General features: G+C 45.1%; 1 protein-coding gene across 1 annotated transcript; it reads left to right on the top strand.

Moving 5' to 3' along the window:
- The first annotated feature begins 445 nt into the window (after positions 1 to 445).
- Positions 446 to 23,966, top strand: LOC128843756 (coagulation factor IX-like). The gene is made up of 8 exons (XM_054040863.1): positions 446 to 524; positions 3,950 to 4,113; positions 4,451 to 4,475; positions 6,677 to 6,790; positions 11,140 to 11,268; positions 13,927 to 14,132; positions 18,939 to 19,056; positions 23,296 to 23,966. The coding sequence occupies exons 1-8, from the start codon at positions 458 to 460 to the stop codon at positions 23,838 to 23,840; spliced, it is 1,368 nt and encodes a 455-aa protein (XP_053896838.1). The 5' UTR covers positions 446 to 457; the 3' UTR covers positions 23,841 to 23,966.
- The last annotated feature ends 3,209 nt before the right edge of the window (positions 23,967 to 27,175 follow it).

Genomic DNA, 27,175 nt, shown 5'->3' with positions numbered 1-27,175 from the left:
CTCTGTGGCTGTTTTTTTACATGGGCAACAGCAAATATAAACCCACCTAACCTGGCCCACAATATTTCTTGGGGTTTGAAACTATGCAATAGGTTTATCCCGTGCAAGGTTGGGGTGCTTTCTCCTCCTTTCACATCCAAGCTACCATTTCAGAGAATCCTCGTCAAATGCACATTTGGGAACCTTAAATTAAAGGTTTCAGAGTAGCAGCCGTGTTAGTCTGTATCCGCAAAAAGAACAGGAGTACTTGTGGCATCCGAAGAAGTGGGCTGTAGTCCACGAAAGCTTATGCTCTAATAAATTTGTTAGTCTCTAAGGTGCCACAAGTACTCCTGTTCTTCTTTAAATTAAAGGGTTACCCAAAGTAAACAAACAAGGGCCTGTACTTTGGAACTATCGATCCAGCTTCTCTATACTTGCACAATTCATTAGCAAAAGGATTGCGTGGTACACAAAAATGGCAAAAATCTCTCTCATGATCATCACTGGTCTTCTGGGATCTCTTCTCAGTGCCGAATGTACAGGTTGGTTCATTTTAAACCTAGCAAGTCCTCTGCTTTTTAGTTGCTCTCATAGATCGGATAACATTTCTGTCCTCTGATAAGGAATACATCATTTACCAGCAACAAAATTCACATAGTAAGACTGCTGAATTTTATCAGTTCTCCATTTAAAATATGTTTTCTCTTGAGAATAAAAAAATAGGGGTTTTATGGTGATAAAATTAATTGATGTGCTGCTTTTTATTTAAAGAATGGGACTTTTCTGCTACTTATTTTATGACTATTAATGTCAAGGAATTGCTCTAGATTCAGCCATTTTAATACAAATAAAACAATCAGAGGAAGAGATATTTACAAATGAGCGTCTGTGCCTTTTATGGTGTATTTGAATCCCAGAACAAACTGTCTAGTAGACCAATAAATACATGACAGGGTCTTTGGATTTTCTACTGTGATGATTGTTTAAATGCCAAATTCGGGCTAAATTCAAATGCAATATTTTATACTAAGATTATGAGCATGCAAGAGAACAGTTTGGCCAAAGAGCAGACATTTCTAATAGAAGTGAGGCTGATGCACCAACTATCACACCATTTGTTGCCTATCTTTCCTCATGTCCAGGGGCATGATCCTGCATTAAGGAAATCAAAGGCATTTTTACCATTTACCTCAATGGAAGCAGGACCCAGTCCTACATAGGGAGGTTAATACCCCCCCACCCCACTGGTGGGGTTCTGAGGTTGTATCCATGTTTGTGCTGTGTTGTGGGGGTGGTGGAAGGGACTATATATCGGTGCAGAGCACTATATTGTTATTTCACTTCAAACCAGACAGCCTGTCCTAGCTGGGAAGATAAAATATTCTTTCCAGTGTGTTTACTCACTGATTAGAACTGAGAGCCTAAAGCACAGTATTGCGATACTCCTTGAAAGCAAACCATGGCAAAATATTCTTCCCATGCCCCGTGAGACGTGCCTACTACAGAATTCTGTGCTAGACCTGGATACTGGAAACCTCATAGACCCAGGCACAGAGAAAGTGTATTTAAACAGTCATGCCCCTCTGCCATGTACATTGGCCAAACCGGACAGTCTCTACGCAAAAGAATAAATGGACACAAATTGGACATCAGGCATCATAACATTCAAAAACCAGTAGGAGAACACTTCAGTCTCTCTGGTCACTCAATAACAGACCTAAAAGTGGCAATTCTTCAACAACAAAAACTTCAAAAACAGACTCCAACGTGAAACTGCAGAACTGGAATTAATTTGCAAACTGGACACCATCAGATTAGGCCTGAATAGAGACCGGGAGTGGTTGGGTCATTACAAAACCTAAACTGAATTTCCCCAATACTAATTTCCCCCTACTGTTACTCACACCTTCTTTTCAACTGTCTGTAATGGGCCACTCTCATTACCACTTCAAAAGTTATTTTTCCTCCCTTGGTATTAATTGAATTGTTTCATTAGACTGACTTCTCACTTGATATGGCAACTCCCATCCTTTCATGCATTTATACCTGCTCCTGTATTTTCCACTCCATGCATCTGATGAAGTGGGTTGTAGCCCACGAAAGCTTATGCCCAAATAAATTTGTTAGTCTCTAAGGTGCCACAAGGACTCCTCATTGTTTTAATCTCTCCATTGATTCTCAGATTCACCTGCTTAGCTAGTGGCAGTTGCCTCCAGCCAGAGGTTTCCCTGGGGTTGGAATAAAATGCCCATTCTCCAAGTGAGCCTGTCACCTTTTGTCCAGGGTGTTGTGTTGTTTTGTTTTTAAAGCATTCTGCAGCATCAGGACATGACTGCATTAGCCGGAATGGCAGAATGGCAGTAACTGGAGTTAGAGGGATGCTTTGCGCTATATTTTAATGTTGCAGCTGACGAGTTACCATCTGTAGCTGGTGCACGTAGGTTAATTGGAACAGGTGCCTGCTGTATTCCTATTGGCTAGAAGTGTCCAGGAAGAGATACAAGGTGAAAATGTTGCAACTGATGTTCTAGTTTTTGGGTAATTAGTCTGGAGACTAATTGTGGAAAAAAGCAGCATGTCTCTGAGCCCACGGAGCTGACCACATCTTGGACTGCACTGGACTGGACCCTTTGCACAGTTCAAATGCAAAATGGCAGGCCCCAGAAGCACAGTCACCCCCAAAAGGGGCAGATTGTTTGCAAAGGGTATGGTGGCAGGCAGAACCGTCTTTACTCATACTGATGCTGCTCCGGGCGATCTGTCGACAGTGCTCGCCTTTGCATTTTAAGTGTGAACTGGTCAATGGTCAAAATTTCAAGGAAGAGGAGGGAAATCAATTTTGGATCCCGCCCCTAAACACAAACCAAGCTATTGCCATCGGACAATTTGTATTAATAGTCACAACTCTCTACCAGACCTGCTTTCTGGGAGAATAGAATTGTTTACTCCATTCAGACACAGGGCAAGGTAGTTCTGTTAAGATCAAGCTTTTAATTCTCATAGCTAATTGAAAGCACGCGTCAGCACAAGGAATACAGAACTGTAGACTTGTTTTGCAGTCGTTTAAACTGTTATAAAAACAGTTGGCAGTCAGAATAATCACTTGCAGATAGAGCTCCAGCAGAAGGGCCAATTCCTGCCTTCCGTTACAGGGGTAAGTGAGGATGGTAATTCCAATGAACTCAAATGGAGTCAAAGTATAAATCTGGAATAAGGGCTTTATTGAAGTCAGGGGGCGTTTCTCGGATGACTTCAAGGGGCGTTTAATTGGGCACTAAGTGAGAGCAGAAACTAGCCTTCTAAAAGCAAATAGAGATTCTGTCTGGCTGTTACCAGTCCTCACAAGTTCCCTTTCTAGTCATCATGATCAGTTTCTTCTCTCTCCCGCCAAGTCTCAAGTGGCCAATGAAATTTACTCCCATTCTCTGGGAAATCCGTTATAGTATAAACCTTATATGAACAAGAAGCTACATAATATTGTTTCACAAACTTAATGAACAACTTTAACCCCAAGCAGAACTGACAGCGCCATCTAGTGACCATGAGAGCTTTGATGTCTTTCACTGTAAGCCTGTTAGTCATAAGAAAGGGCCTTGAAAATTTGGCTGACCAAGTAGATGACCAAGAATTTTCTCTGTTTTAATAAGCAGATCTGCTCGCCCTTTGTACCCGCCTAACTATTTTGGTTATGGGTGTGGGTTTTTGACTGATATAGTCATACCATTACAGCTTCTAGTGTGGACACAGTTATATTATACAGGTACCCTCCGTATACAGGAAGGGGAATAAGCTATACTAAAATTTTATTATGTGTGTGCAATATGCCCAGAGCCATGGTGTCTAGGTGATGAAAACTCAGGGATGGAAAGCCTGGTGTTTGAGAACACAGCACTTAAACATGACAGTTAAAACGTTGAGGGGACTGTACCATCCTGTCACTATGGTCTATGGTTTTTCTTAATTACAGTTTTTATCAAAAATGAACAAGCAAGCTCAATCTTGCGCAGGCTGAAGAGATATAATTCAAATCGACTGGAAGAGTTTGTTCCAGGGAACCTCGAGAGAGAATGTAAGGAAGAAAAATGCAGTTTTGAAGAAGCGCGAGAAGTCTTTGAAAACACGGAAAAAACAGTGAGTGTTATTATGGCAGAATGACCCCGGCCCCACCATTATGAACGTCCTGGGGAAGAGATAGGAGGGAGACAATCATGGAAAAAGCCTCTTTTCCCAAAGGGTGCAATTCAGCCCGTGCAATGGACCAGCAGAGCACCTATGTTCATGCGAGTCTCACATAAGCACTTATGCCTGTGCTGACCCACTTCATGAAAGGGATTTTAACCCTAAAACCTTTCTATTTGGATCCTTTACCTAAAGTTTTGGAGGCTTTACTTCTTGCTAGTTCTGTAATTTAATTTTCAAATTAAATATCAAGAGAAATTATTCATTTTATTGTTTGTTTGTTTTGTAGATGGAGTTTTGGAAAGGGTATATTGGTAAGAGATTTGCTTCCTCCACATTTCACATACATAAAAACCATAAGGTCATCCTGTATTCACCTTTCAGTACATGCCTATAAGTAACGGGAGGTACAGGTATTCATTGAAAGAATATTTCCCATTTAAGGAATAGGTTCTACAGTAGTGCTGGTCAAATTTATGCATGATGAATAATATATCCCCCAATTTAGTTCTTTCCCCTGTTCTGTTTGCAGATAATTCACAGTGTTGGTTTTTACGAGTCTATTCATTATTTGCATTTGTTCAAACAGCTTGTGTGAACAAGTTTCACTGTATGAGTTCACCTTGACCACTTGCAGTTTGTGATGTGTGATTGGTCGTGTAAACCATGGAGAATGTTTCAGCTCCTATGGAAAAATGAAACGTTAAGGTTTGAGACAAATGGCCAGTAGCAAACGCCCTGTTCACATGCAAACATGATTCTTCCTATGAATGGCCCCTCTGTAAACATGTGTATGAGCACATCATGTTTGCTTGGAAACAGTGTATTAAAGAGAGCTATAAATGTGGCCAAAATTGATAGCTGTTTGGAATTCAAACCAATGCTCAGAAACACTTGTTTTGCATCTCTTGTCCAGCTCTGCTTCACACTTACAATCTGTCTCTTTACTCCTTGGTCCCTAACCTCAACTACCCCCCACACCCACACACAAAAAATATATTAAATGAACACCAAACATATGAAACTACGGATGTTTCAGCTTTGTAGATTGGCTGAGCACACAGAACATCGCCACTCTTAAATAACTCACACGAGTCAGTCCGAACTATACAATAAAAAAGTTACCTTTGCCTTTTTAAATTGTCCTCTGAAAAAACAATCGCTATGAAACGGAGATACTGTATTTTGTTTTTCTATGGTTGAAACTAATGACCCTGCTGCAAAAAAACAAAACCAATCTTACCGTCTCCTTTTTCATCACTGTGCATGTTGTACTTGTCCACCTCACGAGCTGCTAGTACCAACATCTGTGCTGCATGAGTGAAATTCACTCCCATGCAGAGACGCAGCTCAAGCACCCGGGCAGCACTTAAACCCTATTTGAGAGCTTAAGTCATGCACAGGCCTAATACTCTGCCCAGCGGTGAATTTGGCCGTAAGTGACCATCTTCTGCACCACACAAGCAACCTTTGGGCAGTTTCCAAGGCTTGAGTCCTAATTCTCTGCTGCTTTGTGTCTGCACTGCTGTAAGTGACAAGTGGGTGTAAAACTCCACCATGCCGTTGAGGTGGAGTTTTACACTGACTTGCACCAGTATAATTGGCTGCACAAGCCATCGGGAGACAAAAGACCCAGTCCCTGGCCTGCAAGCTGGACATTCTGTACTTTGTTATATTTTGCCCCCTGTTTGCATTGGAACGAGGGGGAAGGAGAGAGAGGAGGAAGAAGCATTAACAGCTGAATTTGCTGGTGTAACATGAATGCATCAGGGCACTCTGCATTTCTCCTTCTCCTTCGGCTTTGCTCTGTCTTTTAAGAGTTTATTTCCTTAAGATTCAGCATCACTAATCCAATTGCCAAGTCCCCGGGTTTTATTGCAAATTTTCTGATAATTGGTGTTTTCCTTAGAGCTGGATTCCCAGGAATACATGAGAAGCTCGGCTTTCATTTCTTTCAAGAAGTCTGTTTCTAGCCCTCACAGAAAAGGAGAAAAGCTTGAGCTTAAAGTTCAGGGTTTTACGGTAAAGGCTCAAAACCAGGTGGCCACGCCACAGTCTTCTTCAAGGAAGGATGAGAACTTAAAAAAAAACCTAATTTGGAGCCAGCTGGCTCTGCGTGTTCTCAAGGAACTCCACCTCCTAGCTCCAGCGTTCTAAGCTAGATGAGACATAGGAGCAGTCTCTGATCTCACACTAGTGAGAACTGAGCACAGCACAACTGAAGTCAGGGGAATTAACACACCAAAGATTGTAGTTAGGTCAGGTTTGATGCCATAATCAGGCCTTTGTGCATAATGCAGCTGCAGAGGTCACCACAGGATTGCTGCTCTGTCCATTTGTCATGCAATTATTTTCCAGAATCTAACTTTTCCCTTAAAAAGAAGATTTCAGGTCCAAGCTTAGCTTAACATTCTTTATCCTGAGCCTGGTAGGGTGGGGGAACACTCACTGTTGAGTAGCAAAAGTGATGAATACCCTTGTCTGCTAATTAGCTGATCTTGTTTTCATTTCCAAGATGGAGACCAGTGCAATCCAAATCCGTGTAAAAATGGAGCCCGTTGTGCAGATGACATCGGTTCCTATGTGTGTTGGTGCCCGGCAGGGTATGAAGGAAGGAACTGTGAGCTAGGTATGTACCAAGAGGGCAGATTCTCTGCTGCCCTGCACCATACGTAGTCCCTTAGACCTGGGCAAAGTGGATGGGAATAATTTCCATTCTCATTGGGTGGTTTTTATAACCACTTTCACTGCTGTAAGTGACCACGCAACACTCAGGTGTAACCCCTTGGTGAGTGTGTTACAGGTCTCTCCTTCGGGACCCAATCCATAGAGGAGATGCTAGCCTCCCCACCCCGCTAGTAAGGATTGGTTATTTAGCTCATGCTAAAGCAACTTCTACTTCTCACTATGGTGTTCCCTGGTTCAAACCCTGGTCTTAGCCAAAGTGGCAGCCATCACATATTATAAATGAGAATCAGATTCACAGCCTGCTCAGTAATGTCATGTCTGCCAATGGAAATATTTAATCAGGAACCTCCTTTCTCTCCCTATTACAAGCCCTTCCTGTAATGATTATAATAGTCAGGGCTATTTAACTCCATGGGTGAAATCCTGAGCCTAATGAAGAGAATACAAGATTTTTTCATTGACTTTAACGAGGCCAGGATTTCACCCCCTGGTTCCATTCAACTTCCTGGGGAGATAGAGAGGAATGGGGCCTGATCCAAAATCCACAGAAATCAAACTGGAGTTTTCCCATTGACTCAGTGGGAGCAGGATCCGAGCTACGGTCCTGGGGGGTTGAGTATTGCCCAACAGTTTCAAGCACAGCACACAGGGGGCCCTGTTTGACAATGAGCAATGATCAACTACACACACATCCTGTGAGTCCAAAGACAAACAAAATGCCAATACTCTCCTGAAGGGCTCAGGAGATTATGAAAATAGAATCACTAATGGTTTTAGGAGCTAGGATCTCTCTGTCTCATTGTTCCTGCCCATCCTCTGATCCAGTATAGCCAGTGTAACGAACGAGCACTGAGAAGAGATTCCCTCTCTACTTGTGTTTTTACTCTGGCAGGGAAGAGGTGCGGGTCTGGAAGAGTGTTTTAAATTTGCAGGAAAGATAAAATGGTCTCAAGCCACTGCAGTCTTCTTGTGGATGGCAGACTGGGACTAAAATAGCAATAGAAATGAAGTGACTTTATAAAAATAGTAAACAATCACGTAAGCATGACGACAGAAATGGATGTGTCCTTGAGGAGTGGGAGGGAAGTTAATCTACTGTGAAGTTATTTGAGAACTCACTGAGAATTACAAGAAAGTCTGTTGACTAGTCACTTTCGACACCGGGAAGATGAGATTCCCGAAAGACAGAGAAAAGCGAAGGGGAGCGTGCATCAAAAATGTTCATGACAAAATGTGAGTGTAACGTGAATGCCCCTGGGTTGGTCGTCAGCAGCGGGGATCGAACTTGGGACCTCTGGATCTTAATGCATGAGCCTCTACTGCCTGAGCTAAAAGACTCAACTCTCTTAGGTCTGGTCTATACTACCCGCCTGAATTGGCGGGTAGAAATCGACCTCTCGGGGATCGATTTATTGCGTCCCGTTGGGACGCGACAATCGATCCCCGAATCGGCGCTCTAACTCCACCAGCGGAGGTGGTAGTAAGCGCCACCGACAAAAAGCCGCAGAAGTCGATTTTGCCGCCGTCCTCACTACGGGGTAAGTCAGCTGCAATACGTCGAATTCAGCTACGCTATTCACGTAGCTGAATTTGCGTATCTTAAATCGACTCCCGCTGTAGTGTAGATGTACCCTTAGCTACCTCTGTAGCAGGCTCATCCATCTCCACTTGGCCTCCACTAGAGGGGAAACAGAACTTCCCATCAAGTTGTCATGTCCTACATACTCCCCCTGGCTGGGGAAGTGTATCCCGAGCTCCAGAGGTGTCCCAGTTCAATTTCCTATCCAGGCCACCATCTGTAACACTGACACCCCTAGTGCGGTGTCAGTGGCTGAAGCTGGGGGCTGAGTCTTTGCTTAGACAGTAGAGACACGTGCAACAAGATCCACTGCCAAGGACCCGCCCAGAGGCATCAGCATTACACATTATAGGCTCCAAGCTCAGTTTCATCAAAAGCTGGGCTCGATCAGGGAGGATTTATGTAGGGTTACCATTCGTCCGGATTTACCCGGACATGTCCTCCTTTTCGCGCTAAAAATAGCGTCCGGGGGGAATTTGTAAAGCACTCACAATGTCCGGGATTTCCCCCTCCCCCGGCAGAGCGAGCGGCTGGGAGGGCTGCAGAAAAATCCCGGGCTGGACTCCTGAGCAGCTGTAGAGGAGCTGGAGCCGCCCTGCATTCTGAGTTGGCCTCTCCTGCAACCCGGTCCGGCAGCACTGTGCAGGGCCAGGGACCGGGTTTTGTTGTGCTGGGGAGCTCAGCCACGTGTCCGGCTCGGCTGGCACAGAGCCCAACACCCTGTTCTGAGCAGCAGGGTAAGGGGGCCAGGGAGGTTCTGGAGGGGGCAGTCAAGAAACGGGGGGGGGCTTTTGGGGGGGGTGGAGAAAGTTTTGGGCAGTCAGGGTACAAGGGTAGGGTCCTGGGGGGCAGTTGGGGGGGTCTTAGGAGGGGGCAGTTAGGGGACAAGGAACAGGGAGTCTTAGGTAGGGGGTGGGGTTCTGGAGGGCAGTTAGGAGCAGGGGTCCCAGGAAGGGGCAGTCAGGGGACAAGGAGCAGGGGGGTGGGGAGCTGGGAGTTCTGGGGGGGGGCTGTCAGGGGGCAGGAGTGGGGAGAGGGATCGGAGCAGTCAGGGGACAGGGAGCAGAGAGGTTTAGATGGGTTGGGAGTTCTGGGGGGGGCTGTCAGGGGGCAGGAGTGCGGAGAGGGATCGGAGCAGTCAGGGGACAGGGAGCAGAGGGGTTTAGATGGGTTGGGAGTTCTGGGGGGGGCTGTCAGGGGGTGGGGAGTGGTTGGATGGGGCGTGGGAGTCCCAGGGGTCTGTCTGGGGGTGGGGGTGTGGATAAGGGTTGGGGCAGTCAGGGGACAAGAGGCAGGGAGGCTTAGATAGGGAGTGGAGTCCTGGGGGGCAGTTAGGGGCAGGGGTCCCAGGAGGGGGCAGTCAGGGGACAAGGAACGGGGGGAGGGTTGGGGGTTCTGGGGGGGCGGGAAGTGGGCGGGGCTAGGGCGGGGCTCCTCCCGTCCTCTTTTTTGCTTGCTGAAATATGGTAACCCTAATTTATGGTTTGTGTCATGGAAAATCTGTGGTTTTTCTTCATTTATGATGCAAAACCTGGCAGTTTAAACTAACTTTTGCTTAGAGTTTCTGGGTTCACACCAATCTGAAATCAGAGGTCTATCCCAAGGTTTACACTGCACCCTTCAACATGGCATCTGGTCACCTGAATCCAAACTGAAGACAGAGGGGAAGGAGGAGCGTGGTGGGGAATCCACGGGATATTGTACAAATATTTGTACAAACCCTTCCAAGTGGATCTGCCAAGTCCCAGAGAGCTCCGAAACTCTGAGTGGCCTCAATCTCTCTGACGTCATTCGTGTCAGAACTGGTGCTGTTGTAGCCCACAAGGAGGCTGCCCTAGCAGACTCTGCTCCCTCTCCATACTGCAAAGCAGGTCTCGGAAACCAGTCTCCTTGATAGCTTGCCAGGAGGCTAGGCGGTGCAGGGCAGGCCTCAGGTTCAGTGGATCAGCAATGAGACCGGAGTCCACCAGCCAAAACACTCTCCAGCAGAGAGAGAAATGAGGGGACCCACAGATGCTACCACTTCCCCATGACTTTCCACAATACATTTTCCCACCAGTTTCATCCAGTTCTAGCTCAGACATTTGCCGTTTTGGGGAGACTGGCTTTAACCCGGGGTAGTCAATAGGTGGACCGCTGGCCAAATCCGGACTGCCAGATGCAATTGAACTGACCCCGAAATCTTTTTATTTACTTATTATTATTATTTGTATTATTTTCTCTGGGATCTGGACCTTGACTATACCTTGCCGAAGAAATTTGGACCTTGACAAAAAATAATTGCCCCTGCTTTAACCTCTTGGACTCACATAAGCTGTACATGTATTCCTTGGAGAAGTGCATGGGTTAGATACGCTGGTTGAGATTTTCAAGGCAGACAAAGGGATTTAGCCGTGCTTTCAGATTAAATGGGTTTCTTAACTCCGGTTCCCTTAACACACACCAGGCAAAATTTCTGACTGTAGCGTATCCTGATCAGTGCTTTCATTGGACGAAGGGAGGACGCAAATTTGCTTCTGCCATGCAACAGTTTGGGTTGTTTATATGCTGGAGTCTAAGGGCCTGATCTTGAGAAGGGTTAACCACCCATTACTCCCAGACTAGGTCCTAAGTAAACAGTTCAGCGACATGCTCCTTAATCTACGTCATTTTCAGCTTTGCATTTATTGCACTTTTAAAGTGTCTAATGGGTTTGGTTTAATTTCTTTCAGATTCAACCTGTGCTACTAAGAATGGAGGATGCAAGCATTTTTGCACCAATGACCCACCCCGCAAAGTCGTTTGCTCCTGTGCAGTTGGCTATAAACTGAATGGAGATGGAAAATCCTGTGACCCTGCAGGTCAAGTTCTAAAATGATTTAAAGATTTGGGCTTAGATTTCAAAAGCTTCCGGGAGTATTTAGGCACACAATGGCATTGAAATGAATGGGACAAGTGCATCTAGATCCCCTTGGTGGCTTTGGAGCTCTCAGCCTGCTTGTTTCATAAAGCATGTTGTGAAATGTGTAGTAGAGCAGGTTAGCAATAGCCATGGACATTTTGTGGCAGGTAAGGGCCATGCACGCAGTTAGTGGCATAAACCCCTTCCCCAAACAAGACATAGGAAAAATACAGCCACACTAAGGCCACCACTCTACAGAGCAGGAATGGGATGCTTAAGAGTAGGCATTGGGATCACTGCTTGTTTCAGGTGGCCATCTATAGGTCATGTCTACTTTTCCTCTGTCAATGCGCCAGTATGACCCCCTTACAACATTCTCTGCTGAGACCCCTAACTTTCTAGAGGGAGAAGCCATGTGTCCAGCTGCTCCCATGCCCACCGGTATACATGTCATATGAGTTCTTGCAAGCAAGAGCTATGACATTGTTGATCCCACGTTCTTCATATTTGGGATGCAATGGGCTTTTTGATTACAGTAGACAGGACGGAGAAAGTCTACATCCAGTCAGAATGGGCTACATCCCATAGATGGTACAGAACAGGGCTAGATCCCATCTTTGAACATCATGGGGAATTGTCCTACAAGTTCTTTGAGAAGTCTTCACTGGAGACATGCCAAGCTCATGCTGCTTTTGGGTACTATTTCTATTCCACCACTTGACAGTCAGAAAAAGACATGCAGTTGATGCTAAAATATGCAACCTAAATCTACTATTAAGGAGGTTAAAAGGAAATACATGGATTTTCACGGTTGCAGTGGAAGACAGGAACAGTGAAGAGCAAATAGGAGCAAGAAATAGTAAGCAATTCCTTTTGTCACGAAAGTAACCAGGTTTGACTGATACAAACAAGGAGCAGATCTGTTGGGTAAGAAATGTCGCATTTGCATTACTACTTTACTGAGTAGAACCAGATGTCAAGCAAGAGTCCAACATCAGCTGGTTTGAAGGGATCTGGCACTATAGGGCACAATTAATTTCCCTTCCCCTCTTCTACTAAGGCTCTCAAACTTATTCAGAATGTGGAGACCATCTCCAGAGAGAGACTGTTCCCTGGGCATTGCCCCTCCTATTCGAGATCCCCCACCATCTCTTTGGCAGCAACAATTGGTGGGAGTCAGGACTCCTGGCAGTTAGCTAGTAATCCAGGTAAAGAGTATAAGCTGCCATTGCTACAGGAACAACAGGGTTGGAAGCGGGAGCAGGCAGAACCAGCTAGACACAGAGGATGCAGAGTGGCGATCTCCAGGAAGCCTGGTTGCATGTGGCCACCACCATGGGTCAACAGCATAAGTGAAATGCTTGTAGGCTTCCCGTTCACAGCGTGGTCCACAGTCTCTGACTGTGAGGCAGGGCTCATTGGAAAGCTTCATAGCAGGCAGGGTTGTCAGGTGTCCGGTTTTCGACTGGAACGCCCTGTCAAAAAGGGACTCTGGAGGCTCCAGTCAGCACCACTGACCAGGCTGTTAAAAGTCTGGTCGGCAGCACAGGGGGGCTAAGGCAGGCTCCCTGTCTGCCATGGCTCCACGCGGCTCCCGGAAGCAGCGGCATGTCCCCCCTCTGGCTCCTACGTGTGGGGGCAACCAAGGGGCTCTGCACACTGCCCCTTGCCCCAAGCCCCAGCTCTGCAGCTCCCATTGGCCGGGAACCATGGCCAATGGGAACTGCGAGGGTGGCGCCTGCAGACAGGGCAGTGTGCAGAGCCGCCTGGCTGCGCCTCCGTGTAGGAGCTGGAGTGGGGACATGCTGCTGCTTCCGGGAGCTGCTTGAGGAAAGCTCCACCCAGAGCATGCCCCTTTTCCCTCTCCCATGCCCCAACCCTCTGCCTCAGCCCTGATCCCCCTCCCGCCCTCCGAACCCCTCTATATGAGCCCAAAGCCACCCCCCCCCGCACTCCGAAACTGTTAGCCCCAGCCCAAAGCCCCCTCCCACACTCTGAACCCCTCATTTCTGGCCCCACCCCGTGACATCCTTTCCATGCAACATAACTCCAAGCCCCTAGAAGTCTCTTAATAAAACTGTTGGTTTGATTATAAGGAATTTACAACAGAGTTATGCCATGTGAGGCCCCAATTCAGCCAGATTCTTCAGCACATGCTAACTTTAACCATGCAAGTAGACCCCTTGGGTCAATGGAACTATTCTGATGCTTAAAGTTAGGCATATGCCAGTACCATGCTGAATAAAGGCCTGAGTTAATCACATCCCCATGTGTACATACACACAGGGTTGTTTTTCCATTTTAAAGTCCTCAAAATTGATTTCTAAAACCTGGTAAAGCTTTGTGCTTGCACTACCAAGGAGCTCCTATTTCTGACCTTCGGATGGAGTTTATTGTTGTGTTTATTTGACTATGAGAGCGACTTACATCTCCATAAATTAATACAAACAAACATGAACCACTTAAATCAGCCCACTCCCCTGGAGCTCCTTCATCATCCTGCCGATGAGATGCGTGAAACATTTAGCTCCAGTTTTGCCACTTCATTTGTAATAACACTTAATATGATGCATGGCCAGCTGAAGTGCTACCTTATGAAGCTGCATTCTTCTCACAGTGCCGTTTCCATGTGGGAGGATTACCGCTCCCGAATCCAAAAGCAAGAACACCCGAGCCATGAACACCTTTGACAAGTGGTACTACAATTCTACCGATGATCACGACGAAGCAACAGACAATACCACACAAATCACACCCATCATTAAGCAAGTTACACGAGTCGTTGGTGGAGTGGAAAGCGGGAAAGGTGAAGTTCCTTGGCAGGTACTGGATTTTTGATTCCTGTTTGTTATCCTGCTAAACTTGATTGCTCTCATGTCATTTTGTACACAGAAGGATTTCTTCTATATGCTCTTTGAAGCCAGTGTCACACACTTCAAATCTCAGAGTCTTTTGGCCCATGTACATTATCTATGCTGTAGCAACATACTTTGCCCAGTTCAGGGCCACACTGGGAACTTGCTAGGAGACAGAGTGACTGCATCTTTGTCCAAATGGGACAATCCAACCAGTTTTGGCTGCTGGTAGAATAATACATGAGCGCATTAAGCACTTCACTTCAAGCAGCCAAAGGGGAAGACTTTTCCAATCAAGCAAAATTTATGGGGACATGTTGACATTTTGGGGCACAACTTCACAATGAAGAAGAGACAGAGCCATGTTTTAATACTTCAGACTAAACTGTGGGCCGCTTTTCATGATACTGTCACTGAATGAATCAGAATTTACAATTTAAGGTTCTGATCCTGCAGTTTGAGTCACATGGGCAGAGCCCTGCACCCAGGCAGAAACCCACTGACTTGAGGGGGCTCCAGAAGGGTCTGCGAACACTTGCAAGATTGGGTCTTAGATTTGGGTCAGAGACTTCATTTTGCCTGGCGAGTGCTATGCACACATATGGCATCATCTAAATATGTTCTTTACTCACCCTCTCTTACCATGGAACACCTATATGAGAACACAGATTGGGCCAGATCCTCAGCGGGTGTAAGTCAGTGCACTTCCACTGGCGTCAATGAAGCTATGATAATTTACATCAACAGACAAACTGGTCCTATATATATTTGAAGGAGTCTTATCTACTCCATCTGTTTATTCCTCACCAGAAGTCACAAACAGATATTGTGACTGTGACGGGTTGGATAACGGAAACCCCCTGGGGGCTGCCAACTGATGTGCCAAGACTACGTCTGCCCCTGCTTTCCCTGCCAGCTTGGGACTCCAGAACCCTGTCTTGTTGAGCCAGACACGCCCGTCTGCTCCAACCCCGACCCAGGGTCTGAACCACATGCCCCAAAGCTGCAGACTTAATTGAAAGCCACTTAAGAAATGTTCCTGTCTTTAACACTCAGATGCCCAACTCCCAATGGGGTCCAAACCCCAAATAAATCCGTTTTACCCTGTATAAAGCTTATACAGGGTAAACTCATAAATTGTTCGCCCTCTATAACACTGAGAGAGAGAGATGCACAGCTGTTTGCCCCCCCACCAAGTATTAAATACAGAAAGTAGGATGTAAGTGGTTCCAAGTAGTAACAGACAGAACAAAGTGAATTACCAAGCAAAATAAAATAAAACACGCAAGTGTAAGCCTAGTACAGTAATAAAACTGAATATAGATAAAATCTCACCCTCGGAGATGTTTCTAATAACTTTCTTTCACAGACTGGAAGCCTTCCTAGTCTGGGCACAATGCTTTCCCCTGGTATAGCCCTTGTTCCAGCTCAGGTGGTAGCTAGGGGATTTCTCCTGATGGCTGCCCAATTTGTTCTGTTTCACCCACTTATATATCTTTTGCATAAGGCGGGAATCCTTTGTCCCTCTGGGTTCCCACCCTCCTTCTCAATGGAAAAACACCAGGTTAAAGATGGATTCCAGTTCAGGTGACATGATCACATGTCACTGTAAGACCCCAAGCCTTCATTCCTCCCAGCCTGACTCACAGGAAGGCCTGCCTGCCAACAGAGCCATCCACAGTCAATTGTCCTGATTGATGGGAGCCATCAAGATTCCAAACCACCATTAATGGCCCACACTTTGCATAATTACAATAGGCCCTCAGAGTTATATTTCATAGTTCTAGTTTCAGATACAAGAGTGATACATTTATACAAATAGGATGACCATACTTAGTAGATTATAAGCTTTGTAATGATACCTTACAAGAGACCTTTTGCATGAAGCATATTTTAGTTACATTATATTCACACTCATCAGCATACTTTCATAAAATCATACAGACTGCAACATCACAGTGACATCACAACCATCTCATCCAAACCAACAGGGATGTAATAAAACAGAAATATTGTGACGTCTGGACCAGGGAAATGCAAATAAAACTCCACCCACCAACTGCTGTGTAAACAGTTGTAAAAACAAGGAGCAACAGAAGAGAGGTGCAGAAGAAACTGTTACTAAATGGAACCTTTTTCAAAGACTTCCACAGTTATCCTGGCTTTGATGAGGTTGATGCATCCAGCGATGGCTGAGAGAGCTAAACAGTGAAATAATAAAATCAGTATGAGGTACAATCTTTTGATATCTTGAGCCCCAGCACCGCCGGTATCAATTGCAAGACCAATGACTAGATGCTGCACAAAACGGGATATAAAATCTTCACTCAGGCAGATCAAGTGGAGGTATTTTAACCCTGTCTCAAACAGAGGAAGAATGACATTCTTAAGAAGGCGTTTCTAGGAAGCCAGGTAGCGAAAACGAGAGCTCGGTTAGAGGCAGAGACAGCTTTGGTGAAGAACCCGAGACGTGAAGGGGGTTTAAGTTAGAAGGTTAGCAGCAGGCAGAAGTGACCATTTGCCTCACCTCTTAAGGATGACAGCAAAACAATTGTGTTTATGTGAGCAAAGATGGTCACAAACAAGCTGACACTAGCTTCTTCACTGGAATCCAAAATTGACAGATGTCAGAGCCATTTAGGTGCAATCAAGGGAAAAAAACTGACCCATCGTCTCCAGGAATGACCAAGCTTGCAGTCTTGTTCTGACTACCATCCCAGAGATGCTCAAAGCCCTACATTCTCCAGCTCCATATGTTGCACGGTGATGATACACCACTACACAATGATTCATCTCAGTGACATAAAATCATACACAGGAGACACCACGGTAGGATACACCTTTAAGAAGAGTAAGGGGGAAACCACACAGGACTGGAAAAAACCCTTCAAATTCTGATGCTTATCCAACTCTAGAGAGGCCTTTACCAAGCCATGTGACTCTCCTTCCACCCTAAACATGGGTGCCTCCCCGTTCCCAGTTTTTATCACCATCACGTGGGGAAGTAGCTAGTAGACCTGCTAACCTGGAAGAGTTGGCAACGGTCAGAAGGTCTGCTACCTCCTGCAATGTGTTTCTGAGTGGTCCGGTACTCCATTTGGGTTCTTTACAAGCTATCTCCCGCTTCTGTGTCCCTATTCCATTCACTCCTTGGGGCATTCTTCCCCACCCTCTCAAGTGTGGAGTTGCCTTCTGGATACACCTATTTTTCTCCCCCTTACTCTCTCTCCTCCACTTCTCCCCCCCCGCCCCACCACCCCAAGCTTTCTCTGGTCAATATTCTCTTCTCTCCAACACGCTCACACGTTTCTGTGCAGAGTTCTTGGTGAGGGATGGTTTCTAAAGAGTTAGCGAATCACTCCATGCAGGAAGATAGCTGGAGAGCACAAGAAAGGCAGCGCTCCTGGCAGCTGAAGGAGAAGCCTCTCTAGTGGCTGCAATGGATAACTTTGGGCAGAAAACCCCACACCTGGGTTGGTCTACTTGAGACAGACAAGGACACAGGGAAAAGGTAGCCCAGAACGACTAACAACATGCACCACTACACCAGCTCTGGGCAAGAATTTATGGTGCTGTAACTTCCGTGATGGACTGGCACAAACAGCCTGATTAATGTTAGAGAAGGCCTCTAATGTCACTTGAAATCTAAGACATTGCTAATGGACATGGGCCCAAGACACAGAATTCAGACCTTCATCTAAACTGTCTCAGCTCTTGGGGACAGTTGGATCTGGAGATTAGTTTGAGTCACATCTCAAATGAGTAGCAAATACTTTTTTTAAATTATGTTCCTACTTTTGCAGCCTGATATTTAAGTAGCTGGTTTAGTGTTGTAATTTTCAATCTATAGCTGCCCTCCAGTGGCCAGGTACCTTCAAGTCTACAATTAACTTACTTAGAGATATCTCTTGCCAAACTAAAACATGGTGGGAATTAACAGGGACATTTATCTTTCATATGTACAAATAGATCCTGTGCTTTATTAACAGAGACCTGCGAGATACAAAGTATTGATCTTTAATTGTAGAGCAGATCCTGTTTGGTGCAAACCTCTTGTAGTATGCAGGCTTCTTTCTCTTAGTCATAAGTATTGATCTCTCCTGCTTAACATTCTGCTTCTCGGGGCTAAGAGGCAGCAGGTACACTTACAGAAGGAAGCTGGTCACTAGTAGCGATCGTGTGTATTTAAGGAACAACATGGTTGGGAAATCCCTCTTCTAAATTAATTGTGCCTAATAAGTTTTCATATTTAATTTGAAATGAAGTTTTGGAATGTAAAACATGTAGGCCTGTGTCCCCTGGCTACCACTGGCGCAGCACCTAGATGCCTTAGGCTAGCAGAGGAGCTGGTCCATTGCCACTATTCTCACTGGTGTCCAATATAACCTGTTCAGGAGTCTGTCTGGAATGACTGTGAAGGGAGTTGAACTTCACGTGGTGTTAGATTGGTTTCCCCTTGTCATGACCTAGCCAGAGGAGGGATGGGAGATGGTATTTAGCCATTGGTAAGGTTGTCCTGTGAAATGTGGTCAAACCAGCAGGACAGGACAGGAATACCTCAAGAGGGGAGGAAGGATGCTCAGGAACTCCTCAGAAATTGTCTTTGAACATGCGGGAAAGTGGGTGGTTGCTTTCACAGTGTCAATTTTGCATGTACCATTTAGCAGTGGCTGTTCCTCACCCTTTGTCCGCTCCCTTAATAGACCTATGATGTTTGATTTCTCTTCATTACTGGTTTGTGTGGGACGCAAGGCTTGGATTTCTTTCTCCGTAGGTTCATTTGCAGAATAGAAATGGAGTAGGATTCTGCGGAGGGTCTATTGTCAATGAAAAATGGATCGTAACAGCAGCGCACTGCATTGAGCCTGGCGCACAGATTACTGTCGTGGCAGGTAAGCAAAAGGAAGTCTGAATGCATTTGTGGATATTCAGTTAGGCATGCTAAATAAAATGGGCGCTATCCAGTTTATGAACATGTTTATCATGGCAAAGCTTCCCCTAGACCTGTGACTAGCATCCATATTCCAGCAGGGTTTGCTTGTTAGGTTGATGGGACAACATGGTTTTTTGCAGGAAGGGAACAAGAGTTGTGTTACAGGCCTGGTCTCATAGTCACATTATCCCACTCCAGCTGTACGTACAAACTGTATTAGAACATAGATGCCTCTCTCCAGGCCAGACAACTGTGCCATGGTACAGCTAGAGTTGTAATGTAACAGGCTTTAAGGTGTCCACTGACTATAGCAAACAAAGATGTAGGGCCAGGTCCTGAGCTAGTATAAATTGGCTTAGCTCCATTAAAGTCAACGGACTTCAATCGAGCTATAGCAGTTTATGCCAACTGAAAATCGGGCCCATAGTACATTAGAAGAGTAAGCTCAGGTGGCTTTAGTGTTGTCTCCAGGATCATGGCTCCCAACAACCAGGGCCTAAAAGGGAGAAGTTTTTGGGTCTCACTTTAGTGAAACAAAAATCCAGAAAACCACCACTCAGACTATGACAAGTCTCCCCTCAGAAGCCTTAGCTGACACGGAACATGAAATACCTGACAAAGAGAGCCCTGCGTGGATACAAAATCTGTATGCACGTCCCATCCACACAAATGCTCCGCGGATATCCGCGTTTGTGGCTATAAAGCGGATTGGACTAAAACAGGCCTATCGGTGGCAGTGTGCCGCACAGCTCCAAATGCATTGACCAACTAGTGTCTTGCCGGCAGCTAAAAACTGCATTTTTGCTTCCGTGGTTGTCAGGCCTTAAACTTTCCTAAAACTAACTGTTCATTGGCCAAACGTCACACAGATCTGAACGTTAATTGAGGGATCCATGATCCAAATGATTCTGCAGCAGAAGCAGAAATGGATCCTGTAAAGACTGAAATTCTGCAGAAAGTAGAAATTATGGACTGAAGTAGAGAACTGAACTTGTATGTGAGGAACTGTGAGGTGTAGACAGGCCAAAACTGACACATCCACAAAATGACTTCATTGCATCTTTACCAAAGCTATTTCCCCCCCCAACCTGCTGTCCCCATCCCGGCAAGCTACTCGGCTTTCATTGATTGCCTATGGGAAACCTGAAGAGAATTCAACTCAGGGCCTAACTAAGGCAAGGGATTTGGCAAGGGTCAAAAGGTGATGGCTCACAAGTCCGGTTCCTCAAGTTGTTTATGAAGTGTCTATTTCATATTATAACTGCTGAGCACATGGGACACAAATCTAGTTAGTAGCAGCCGCCAATAACAACCGATTCAATTAAAACGTGCAACACACCCAGACTAAAAGTTAGGTGATCTGGATATATTTATAATTGTCACTTAATTTGGACCAACTCAGACATTAAGAGTGGGATTGTCAAAAAGGCTTAAGACAAAAAGCCCCCGGGACTGATTTCAGCAGAGCTCCATGCCAGTACAGGTTGCCCCTGCACAGGATTAGGGTCTGCAGAAGGCTGAGTGCCACATTTTCTACCATTTACTTTCAACCAGTTTTGCCTCCATGAAAGTTCACAAGGGTGATAGAGCGTATCTGTTCAACTGCGAATACACAACTTCCACTCTTCATACAGCGGAAACAGTTTCATGTTAGAAGAGCCCATTTTTTTGCTTGGAAATGGGTCTGTTTCTTGGTTTGCATTTTGTTGCAAGTTCATCCAGTTCTAATTTCATCACAAATGTTTCACACCCCTCCGACTGAGATAGAGGATGATTGTTCAGGAGCACAGCTGGATTTTACTGGAGTGGATTTTATTGACAGGTACCAAGTAAAGAGGGGAAAAAAATCTGGGGTTGCAGGTTTTCACGGTGACTTGATGTTTTCACATCAAGCACCTTGCACTTTCCCCTCCATCCATGCCAAACACCTAGCTTTAAATATAGCACAATAGCGCCCCCCTTGAAATATTTAGCAAACAAAAATAAAGGCGTTAAAATTACCCCCCACATAGGGTATATGTTCAGGCTGTCCCGCAACAGTTATGCAGCAATATCAATAAGAAAAACCAATAGGAAAAAAAAACCCCTCAAAGTCTCCCCCATATGTGTCTTATTTTTACAGCTTAGTAATGTCATCTGAAAAGAAATCCCTACTCCCTCATTTCTATCTCATATCCTAATGCACTGAAAACAACCCACACCCACACCCAATGAGGGTGGCTCAGAAACAGGGTAGTGAGCAAAGCTGCCAGTCAGACAATACCATTAACAAGAACACAGAGAGCTAACTGATGGTCTGACTTCAGGCTCTCTCGTGGCACGCTCAGCAGGAAGCCAATAAACAGTTAAAAGCAGAAGCACTGCGAATACAACAGACAGAACAGCTCAGATTCTAGAGACTGCAGCAAAGCTTGGAGGAAGATTGAGGCAGAGGCTAAACGTTCCCGACCCACTTTGGGCCACAAAAAAGAGAAGTGGGTTGCTTGTGACAAGCTATTGATCAGGTCTCAGGATTCCCATCCATACCACCCGAGTTACCTGCAGATTTAGGATGTTGGTCACAGTAGGCAGGGAAGTGATTTTGCTTCTGGTTTCCTTGCAGAGCTAGTTAGCAAGCTGCCTGGGCAAGTAGACTTTCCTTTGGGAAGGAAAGGACTTCTCTGCTCAATCTTCACGCTGTGCAGACTCAAAACACCTGAAGTCTTGACAAATTCCCCCTTTTTTGTCTAGAAAAATCTTTTAAGGACGGGATAAGCCTGCCAAAAAATCAGCTGCAATAGCCCTAAACAGCAAAGCGCCTGCAGTTGATTTTTATCCTCAGCAGAGGAATGTGTAGGCAGCTGTGGGAGGGGGATCTGCAGGAGCTGGGAAAGACGGGCTTTGGAACAGAGACTTTGTATCTACTGCCTTTGTAGGGCCTAATAGTCCAGTTGCTGGCAACAACTCCCTGCATCTACCTCTATGGGGGGCGCGGTCCTTCTGGCAAAGATACAGAATGGCTGCTGTGGGTCTGGAGTATTGTTTGCTAATAAATATATTCTTGGTTCGGGAGACTGTAAAATCCTAGGACAACGCTCCCGCTTACAACTCTGCAAAGAATCACCCAACTTCTGTTATCCCAACTGCTACAAAACTTTGATCACCACCCCCTATTTCCCAACAGAACATTTTGGCTACGAGGCCAGGGTTAGCCCCAACTGGTTTGGGGGGTTTGGGGTTTTTTTTTTTAACACGGTACTATTGGATCTTTAGCTGGGCGGCCACCGTCTCTGGTCTGATACATCATTCAACGTGGTCAGCTAAACTTGATGTATGTGTAACCCACTGGTGCGTGTGTGTCGCAGGTTCCCCTCTGTGCTGATCCACAAAGGATATGAGTTGTTAGAGCCCTCAGCTATAGAGCTTTATCTCAGACCATAGCAGCTCATTGCAGTCCCTGGTCTGTCACCTCAAGAGGGTGGTCATTGCATCAGGCACCTCTAGAGCTAAAAGTATGAGCTGCTGCAGCTTGAAGAAAAGAGCCAAGGCTCTGGATTTGGGGACTGTACCAATTCATCGCCTCCCGGGATCGGCACAGAAGGGAGCCTATAGCACACACTCATCAATGGGTTACATTTGCACCATAAGGGACATAACTCATAACCTGCTCCTGCAGCACGGGTCTCTCTCACATAGCATAAGGAAACTACTTACGAGCTATCACTGGTATTTGGTTTCCTACTCCTTGTAGGGCAGACACTAGGGGATCTGACCCTGCTTCCAGTGAAGTCACTTTCAAAAGGGGGCAGGATCAGACCCTAGATGAGGAGATCATCGCACACTTTGGCCTCAGTTCTGCAGTTGGCAAGTTTTTGCCAACCTCTGTCTTTGCAGGATTAGGGGCCTTAGTCAGATCTGTTAATAGACTGCAGTGACACAAACACATAGCAACAAATAGATTATACAGTAACAAGCAGAGTGAACCTTGTCTCATCCGACAGACAGGACACCTAATATCTCCTCCTAGTGCGGTGCACTATCACCACTGGGTCTGAGCCAATTCCCAGGGTGGGATTTGAACTTATGACATTTTGGTTCCCAGCTGAACCTTAGTGACACTAAAAGTATCAGTTGTATGTGTAGTTACTAACCCTGATAGTGTATTTAGTCACCCACAGGTTGCTTGTAATTGTAAAAAGCACCACGTTTATTTCACCAGGGGAACACAACACGGAAGTCAATGACGGTACCGAGCAATATCGCCAAGTGGTGAACATCTTTTCTCATCCCACCTATAATGCCAGCCAAAACAAGCACCATAATGACATAGCACTGCTAGAGCTTGGGACCCCACTGGAGTTCAACAGCTACGTCACCCCCATTTGCATCGCCAGCAAGGAATTCACCAACAGCCTCCTCAAACATGGAACTGGCACCGTGAGTGGCTGGGGGAGCCAGCTGTTCCGGGGAAGGGTGGCCACAGTCCTACAGGTTCTGAAAGTCCCATTCGTTGACCGTGCAACGTGCATGAGAAGCAGCACGTTTTCTATCTTACAGAATATGTTCTGTGCTGGTTACCATTCAGAGGCTAAAGATACCTGTGAAGGGGACAGCGGGGGCCCTCATACCACAGAAATAGAAGGTACCTGGTTTCTAACTGGAATAACCAGCTGGGGGGAAGAGTGTGCGTTGGAGGGCAAATATGGTATCTACACCAGAGTATCAAGGTACGTCAGGTGGATAAAAGATAAAACAAGAGGTTAATCAACATAGAGCTAAACCTTTTGATTGCTTTTCTGTGGATTGCCTGATTAGGAGATGTTGGCAAGTGTAAAAAAAACCCTAATTTGTTTTTCTTAAAATTTTAATAAACAATTTTAATAGAATCAATTTTTCTCTTTGAAGATAAATATTTACACAGGAAGTTGAGAGTACGTGTGGTTAAAAAGGAAAAAAATGCATTCATTGTAAATGGCCAAATTCTATCCTCATTCATGAGCATGCCACTACCTTCGAAGTCACTGAGTGTCGCGTGTTTGTAGCAGAGGAGATTTATTAACGTGTAACACTGGTTCTCATGATGTAAAATAACCTGAAAGCACAGACCTATTAAACTCACGTGAAAGTAGCTGCAGGATTTGTGATACTGAATTCTGCCGAGACTTGATTCAAGGTTATGAAAAGATAATTGTTTGGCATCTATCACCATAACTTAACATTCATTGTATTATTCAGAGTTAATTAAAACTTGCGACCAGATCCTCTGCTAGTGTAAACTGATGTCACTCCATTAACTTCAATGGACCCATGCACATTTATTTATACCATGGGAAGAACTGGCCTGATATTTTTAAAGCTCATACCCATAAGTGATAGAACAAGGAGGATTGTAAGTATTTGAGAATAGATGTCATTCCAATGGGAAAGCAAGTAATCTGGACTTTGTATTCAATGGGATTTTAACCCTAAAAACATTTTAATTCACTAAGGCCCAGGTTCTCAGAGGTATTTAGGCACCTAACACCTATTGAAAACAATGGGAGTTAGGTGCCTCTGAGGATTTGGGCTTTACTGCCTGATCTACTGCCCACTAGTAGGAGTCCTCTAGTTATTCCAGGGGGCAGTGGACTAGGTCTATATGGTCTGTTGCTGTTCCTATTAAAATGAATGATAGCTTTGCCTCTCGAATAAATCAGGCTCTTGCACAATACACTCAATCTATTCATGCAACATAAACACCTTTGTCCAGTCTTGTGTCATATCCCTTTGATCTTCCCCTGACTCAAGGCACTTACATTATTAAAAAGAAGAACAGGAGTACTTGTGGCACCTTAGAGACTAACAAGTACTCCTGTTCTTCTTTTTGCGGATACAGACTAACACGGCTGTTACTCTGAAACCTTACATTATTAAGACATTATTGTGCTTTGGGCATCATTGGTTAATTCTAACACTAAAAGCATTAATAGATAAACCTGACGATGGAATACCTAAGAGGGCTAAAAATATTGTCCTTTAAACTCTGAAATTTTGAAGCATCGTACGCTCAGCCATAAGAAGAGAATTTGAACATTTGGGTAACAATTTACCAAGTTCCACCCACTTTTGTAGCCTCCAGATTCACCTCTTCATTGCTATCAGAATATCCTTAGCTACTTAACTGGAAAAAGCAGACAAATGCTGCCGAGTCACTGGCTGTTAGAATAAAACAAAGCCTTGTGTTGAGCAAGTACCTGTCTAATAAAGTAATGCACATTCTAAGTATGGGATTCAATTTTTGCTGGAAGTATTAGTTGCTTATGGTTACAGGAACTAAATACAACTCTATCATTAGGGCTGAAATCTTTGGTGTGGCAGCACATTTCAGTTGTAGCAAAACCATCCCCTAAAGAACTCGCACTGAGTTGAGATGTGGGATGAATGCATCCAGAGGTTTTGCATCGTTTTCTTGGTAGTTTAGATATCTAAACTAATACTTGATTCAGCGAAAGGGCTCTACTGCACACTCAGAGAGGACAGGGCTTAAGTCGTAACAGTAGCAAAGCCATTCCATGGTGGGTGGTACATTGGTGGATGCAACCTGCTGCTCCTATCTTTGTGTTGCTTTGGGCTACAGGACCCACCAACCCATATGTTATTTGTACGTCAACTGGCCACCTTCCTGACCTGCTCACCTCAGCTCCACGGTGTCCCTTCACAGCTCTCTTCTCCCTGGACAGCGGAAATGGACGTAGCTTTCCTGGGTCCTGTAGAAGGCCTCATGAGTCCATCCAGGGTGCCCCCTTCCCATAGGAGGCAGAGAGGGATTTGCTTTAGGAACTGATGGAGCTAAACTAAACAGAGCCTTCTGAGACCTCTACAGAGGTGTAGCAAATTTTGGTCTGATTCACTTGGTTAATTGCATATTTGTTTATCTATGCACTTGTATTTCCCAAATTCAAGGAAAATGAAATAAATATAGTTGAGGGGAAGTTTAAATAAGATCATCACTAACTCCTGTCTCCTTTTTTCCACTGAAAAACAGTGATTTCTATAAAATTCCATAGGCTGTGCTGTCACTCCTGCGGGACGGTGATCGGCACATGCTGGTGACGTACAAGCTTTGTCACACAGCTCTACTTTGGGCGTTGGCCAAAGCATGACAGAAAATGCTTGTCCAAGGAATACTTCTTGATTTGCATGACCATCCGCCATCCCGGCTTCCTTCCCTCACGAAGGCAGAATATTAGCGGGGGATGGGACCCACGGTCAATAAGACTTCTTTATGTCCACTGTATCGCTTGGACGCTTATGGCTCGTGCACATTTCACAAGGTCTCTGCCGCACGCTGTATAGTGAAGAGCCTTGGGAAAGCATCATGTGTTACTTCCCCAATACAGTAATCCCACAGCAATCCTGGCATGGCATGGATCAAAGGGCACATTCAGGGGATGCTGAATAACTTGTTAGCTGGCTTCTCCCTTCCCCCTTCAGCAGTGTTCAAAAGGGAGCTTGACTGCCACCTTCTTGTCACTTACAGAGGCATGACACAACTATGCTGCAGTGGATGAACCAAATGAATACTTCATATGGGGTAACCATAGCTCCACGCTATGGGAGAAAGCAAAATATTTCCTCCAGCTATTCTTTAAATGCAGCTGCTGTATTTATCTAAACTGAGCTAATTTTAGCATCGTTTCTGAAAAGCACCAGTCACTATAATTTTGGCCTGATGTATCTATGAAATGCTGCAAACATCAGTGGCGTTATATGCAAATGAGTTACTAATAGACACTAAGTATCACGGGGTAGCCGTGTTCATCTGTATCCACAAAAACAACAAGGAGTCCGGTGGCACCTTAAAGACTAACAGATTTATTCGGGCATAAGCTTTCGTGGGTAAAGTTGCATCTGAAGATGTGAGGTTTTTTACCCATGAAAGCTTATGCCCAAATAAATCTGTTAGTCTTTAAGGTGCCACCGGACTCCTTGTTGTTTTAATAGACACTAGTTTGGGCCAGATATGGGCCTCAATTCAGGGAATCATTAACCTCATGCTTAACTTAAACATGTGCTTAATTCCATTGAAGTCAATAGGAATCAAGTATATGCTCCAGTGT

The sequence above is a fragment of the Malaclemys terrapin genome, chromosome 9 (assembly GCF_027887155.1).
Source record: "Malaclemys terrapin pileata isolate rMalTer1 chromosome 9, rMalTer1.hap1, whole genome shotgun sequence".
NCBI classification, from domain to species: domain Eukaryota; kingdom Metazoa; phylum Chordata; order Testudines; family Emydidae; genus Malaclemys; species Malaclemys terrapin.
Note: the sequence above shows the minus strand (reverse complement) of the source record. Positions and strands in the feature narration are given on the sequence as shown.

What these genes read in the sequence shown, in the direction of transcription:
- LOC128843756 (XM_054040863.1), top strand. Translation starts at nt 458, where the DNA reads ATGGCAAAAATCTCTCTCATGATCATCACTGGTCTTCTGGGATCTCTT. An exon ending in GTTTTGGAAAGGGTATATTG is followed by an intron (nt 4,476 to 6,676) that starts GTAAGAGATTTG and finishes TTCATTTCCAAG; the next exon opens with ATGGAGACCAGTGCAATCCA. An exon ending in AAGGTGAAGTTCCTTGGCAG is followed by an intron (nt 14,133 to 18,938) that starts GTACTGGATTTT and finishes CTTTCTCCGTAG; the next exon opens with GTTCATTTGCAGAATAGAAA.